General features: G+C 33.8%; 2 protein-coding genes across 5 annotated transcripts in view; both read left to right on the forward strand.

The window, feature by feature from the left end:
• The window catches only part of col4a6 (collagen, type IV, alpha 6), a 155,515-nt gene extending 153,909 nt beyond the window's left edge, over window positions 1-1,606 (forward strand). For 3 of the 4 annotated variants that reach the window (XM_015398145.1, XM_015398146.1, XM_015398147.1), the window contains exon 49: window positions 331-591. In XM_015398145.1, the coding sequence (XP_015253631.1) occupies window positions 331-591 (261 nt within the window). Of the gene's footprint in view, window positions 1-330 lie in introns of all 4 variants that reach the window. The other variant, XM_015398144.1, reaches the window with a different exon arrangement.
• A 2,360-nt stretch (window positions 1,607-3,966) lies between these two features.
• ankrd46 (ankyrin repeat domain 46) overlaps window positions 3,967-5,448 on the forward strand; it is an 18,618-nt gene continuing 17,136 nt past the window's right edge. Inside the window, exon 1 of the mRNA XM_015398138.1 lies at window positions 3,967-4,063. The gene's annotated coding sequence lies outside the window, so the exon portion shown is untranslated. The remainder of the gene's footprint in view (window positions 4,064-5,448) is intronic.

Below are 5,448 nucleotides of genomic sequence, written 5' to 3' on the forward strand. Positions count from 1 at the left end.
CACCCTAAATAAAAGCATAACACCTCTTTTAAATGTGGCAAATGACACAATGGGGTTCACTATAAAGTACCTCTATCCTTTGGAAGGAGAGCTGCAGATTTAAGTTAAATGTGGTTCTTTTGCATCCATGGAGAAACGGAAATGGGTGATAACTTGTTAAATTTTTCAAATAACTTTAAGAAAATATATATATTCAGTATCATTCTCGCTCCTCTACTCACCTCTAGTAGAATCTTGTCCTGATAGTGAGGCTCTTTGTGAGATGCTGGAGAGATTGCGGTATATTTTTAGTTGTCGTTACTCATAGATGTCCCTCCATTGTCACTGCAGCACACAGCGGCGGGAGGTGAGGGCGGCGGCCAGTCCCTGATGTCTCCCGGATCCTGCCTGGAAGACTTCCGAGCGACCCCGTTCATCGAGTGCAACGGAGCCAAGGGCACCTGCCACTACTTCGCCAACAAGTACAGCTTCTGGTTGATCACAGTCGACCCCCAGAGGGAGTTTGGCTCGCCGCCGCAGCAGGAGACCCTAAAGGGCGGCCAGGAACGCCTCAGGGTCAGCCGCTGCCAGGTGTGCAGCAAGATCTTGTAGCTATTCAATAGAGTGGAGGGGAAGCGTCAGGAGCAGCACTTGATGGAGAATATGAGCGTGTGACTGACTGAAAAGAAGAACCTGGCCTTTCTTTGACGCTGATAACTTCAGATTAACCTCTTTATGAGGCGCAGGCTTATCAATGAAAAAAAATGTGGAAGGAGGATGTGAATAGAGAAGAGCTCCAGAGGGAATCGCTCCTTTTTGGATTAACACTGACTATGGTGCTATTGTTAATGTCTGTGTTTTTAGTATCTGACAGATTCCGCCTCATTGTATTTGGTTAGAATCCTTCTCTGCTACCTCGGAGGGAGCCATGTCTTTCTGATTTAACGTCACTTTGATTTAATGTGTAGTCATGAATAGTTTACACTTTCTATTAAACTGTACCAGTTAGCCACACAGATCCTACTTTCAGATGCTGTTTGTAGTAAAAGGAATACATTTGACCAAAGTTTCCTGCTAGTTTGTGTCCAATTCATGGCTTCCAGGAAGACATGACCCATTTTTGCATCAGCCGTTAAAAATGTTTGCTGCTCATTAAAATACTAACAATAAGAGATATTTATACAATCACATTTTTACTAAATAAGCTTAAAATATACCTTTTAAGAAAAATGTTGGTATCTAAAACTATGCACATTCCATTTGAATCAGAACAGGACAGGGTGTCAATTATGTTTTTAAGATTCATTCCCTCGTTAGAAAACCATCATAAGGATCAATTTTAAATTAGGAGTCTGATCTGCTTAACATAGAGCTAAAAAGAATGCACTGAGTTTTGTTGGGCAGTGTTAGGCTATGTTCCCTTACTTAAAATATCAGAAAAAAAATAAACACATAAACAATATCAAGAGAGCAGATAAAGAAAAATAACATTGTGTTTCTAGTAATCTTATTTAAAAAAGAACAACTGGGAAGTCTGCAAAATATGGACTACATTCGGGATGGATGATTTATAATATCCCAACTGCAATATATAGTTAATTTTTCCTTATAAAAAGAACATCTTTAGGACAAACGGTAACAAACTATATTCCAAATCAATCTGTATTCAGAGCAGGTCAGGTATAAAATCTAAAATCACCAGAATCAGTAAGGCAGGCCAAATAAAAAAAAAAAAATAGATTTAACTCATATTGCTTAGTATTTATCCCAGCTTGTATAAGCATAGCCAGCATTTCATATATGTGTAAAAACCATATGGATCAGTCAGTTAAAAATAGGTTTGCTCATTTTAAATGTAAATCCCATCATCTACTCTCAGATGAAGGGCTAATTTGCTGCATAAAAGCATCTTTAAAATGCTAAATGAAAAGGAGGGGATTTAATTTGATGATTCTTATTAGGTACAGAAGAAGAAGAATAAATCTAGAGAATTTAAGATTGTCAGCATGCTCTTACCTTCATACCGTTTTATATATAACCACCCATTGTAACGTAATCCACAGTATTGAATAAGATTTTAAACGATGATAAAGGAGCTCTGACCTAAACTCATTTACTAAAACAAAAAAGTGTTTAGGTCCGTTTCCATTTGTTCATTAATCCCAGATTAATTCTGCTGGATTATCTACAAGAGAAAAGCGAAATGTAAAAATTATTAAGCTCTAATAGCTTGATCATGGGTTGTGTTTGTAATATTTGTATAGGGTTTGCAGTTTATAGACTGAATAGAAACAGCTTAAGGTTTATGAGACAAACAGATGCAGAGATTTATGTTGCATATATTATGTTTTCATAGTTTGACACCAAAATTTAAGATCTACTCTTATTTAGAGAAAAGCAAAGCAGCACTTTCCCATTAAATAATACGAACTGAAACCCGGTTTAGAACGAATGACTGATGCTGCACTGATGTGAATTCAGAATGATGGCAAAGCAAGCAAAGTGGGTCAATTTCAGCTTTTCATTTCATTTTATTGTTACTTTGATAAAGCTTCATGGAGCTTTTTTTTGTGTGTATTATCATGCTTTTCTTGTATAAGAAAAGATAAAATTGCAAAACTTCTTTTCATGTAACCACTACAGTGACTTCAACTAGCATGTCTCTCATCTGGTACTGCCAACATTTCACTTTTCTCTTTTTTTTCAATAAAGATTGTTTTTTTGTAATCTAGATTGTAATTATTTGTTACTTGTGTCATAATAAAATCCCCTGGGTTCATTTACTGAAGATGGTAATGATTATATAATGTTGTGTACATTACATTTTTATGAAAAATGGTTATCTTTTTTATTGTTTTAACCACTGATTTATACGTTTTTTAAACCCAAATGTCGCAATCAGCACCATCTTTTAAAAAACTGAAATGAATGAAACTTAATGTGGTTTCCCTCAAAGGGGATCCAGACAAAAAAGAAAGGTAAATCGTGGTGTATTATTGTAATGTGTATTTTGGGGGCTCACATATTTCCTAATAAACTTTGAAAAATGGACTGATAGATGCCTGGGGATTATTTTGTTGGTACTGCTGTAGGAACCCTTTATACAAACAATAAAGCAGAACTTTACCCCATTTCATATTTTACTCTCAACCGTTTCAGCTTATCAGAAAGTGTTGATATCAGATCTGAAAAATCTAAATAAATGCAGACTGTTATTTTAAAATACTGATTTAATTATCTTGATTGTAACATTACCCATACCATATGGCATTATGTGGAAATCTAATTATCCATCTATTAAATTGAAGATCACAAATTTGCTAATAGTCAGATGTTCATTTAGCTCCCTGCCTCCAGATTTCCAGTGCCACCCTGGGCAACTGGCCATCTCAAACATTTAATTCATCCATCCTTGCTTAAAGATGCTATCACACATTGCCAAAGCCCAATAAAAGATCTGCTGCAGATTTTCTGGATAATTTGTTCTACAGGTTGTTATTTTTTTAATAATGTTTCTGTTGAAAGTTTTCAACAAACCAATGTGATCCTGGTATCATTTAAGGGAAGGGCCAGGGGTGTGTGTGTGTAAGAGACTCAAGGAAAAAAAAACAACAAAAAAACATATTAATAAACATGACTTTGATAAGAACACATTTTTAAATTAATGAAAGCTCCTCTTTTAAATTCATTTGGTGGGGTACAGGTAGGACAGGTAGGGAAACAGCATTGTTACAGCAGTTGATCTTGATCACTTTGATCAATAGTCTGTTATCAAGTAAACTTTCTGTTTTTTTTAGGTTATGTGATCAATATAAAAATAATAATAATAATAATGATAATAATAATAATAATAGGTATTATTAATATTTCTAAAAATAATATCTTATATAAATAAATAAAACAAATTTATTATATAAATAATATATTGCTTCTTTCTGTTTTGTTTTGTTTTGCCATTTACGCAATCTACTCCAGACCAGTAGGTGGCGATAGAGTTCTAAAGATCCAGTTGTGTTCAGAAGCTACGTTAGCTAGGTACAGGCGACGTGAACTTTTTTCTGCTATATTGGAAACATAATAACAGGTAAGTTGCAAGACTGACCGATAACAAAGTGTAAATATAAATAACTTCATGTTCAAATGTACATAGGGTCTAAAGGGTGACGTATTATTGTTTTAATAGCTATGCGCTAACAGTTAGCTTGCAGGCTAAACTGAAACTAAGCTAGATATATGTTTTTAGCAGCTGGCTTTGGTCGAGCTATGACATGAGTGAGATAATTAAGATATATAAAAACTATACCAGTAATATTCTAACAATGACTGATGAATTATCCAGTATATAACAATATATATGTGGCTGCAGGCTAGCAAACATTAAGCTGCAGAACATACAGTGCTGCACTGATTTTAACTGCGTGGCTTTTGCATTTGATGAAAACTAAAGCATTTGATCATCTATACAGATTATCAAATAAAAACACATGATGGAAAATGACTATAACAGAAAATGTGAGGCTTATTTCAGAATGGAAACAACCCATACAGTAACTGTCCATTTATACCCCGGATTGTTGTTTTATTGCCACTTATATTCGGTCTGCAGCTTTAAGCAAGAATTATCATCAGTTTACTTGAAGTTTGTGCATAATTGTTGAACTTAAAGCATGCTATTTTTTTAACAACTAATTTTGCACTGACGATATTTTAGGAGTATTGATATTGAAGCACAATTGTAAGTGTATTTAGTCTACTTTTGCTTGTTAAAGTGGAAAAGCTTCTAGTATACTTTATACACTTTAAGTATACTGTTTATGTTCTACTATCATGCTTGATTAGTGTGCCATATATGTGGTGAAATTATAGTAAATTGTAATTTGAATGTTTTACATTTTCAGAGGTGTTATACTTTTGAAATATTATTACTGTGATGATATGCTTCATTATGCTTTTAATAATAAAGTAGGGCTGAAACGATTAATCGTGGTTAATTGTTATTTAAATAAACATAAACTAATTAATTAAGTAATCAATTAATTGTTAACTGTAGTATAGAGACTCCGAAACATTTAGCTGGCAGAGCAAGCCACTTAGAGCAGTAATTATATCAAGATTGTAGAAAATGTATCAACATTTTGTATTTAAGATAAAATATCTTTTTAATCTGTCAGTATGCTCTTTCCTGAACTCCCCAAATGGAAAAGATTTAGTGCCACCTTCTTTCATTTTGTTAAAAGTATTTTTTTTATGAGCCTTTTTTTATCCGATTATTAATCGATTAATCGAAAAAATAATCCATTTGCAAAATAATCATTGCAGCCCTATAATAAATATAATTGTGTTATCTGCTCATGTATATCCTGTGTTACTCAGCTACTATTGCTACGGTACTACTCTGGGGGATTTGTTGCTGCTGTTTGTAGCATCTACATTCAAGTTTTGAGAATGATTCAAATGTAAATATTTACA

The sequence above is a fragment of the Cyprinodon variegatus genome, unplaced genomic scaffold (assembly GCF_000732505.1).
Source record: "Cyprinodon variegatus isolate N-32 unplaced genomic scaffold, C_variegatus-1.0 Scaffold914, whole genome shotgun sequence".
Taxonomy (NCBI): Eukaryota; Metazoa; Chordata; class Actinopteri; order Cyprinodontiformes; family Cyprinodontidae; genus Cyprinodon; species Cyprinodon variegatus.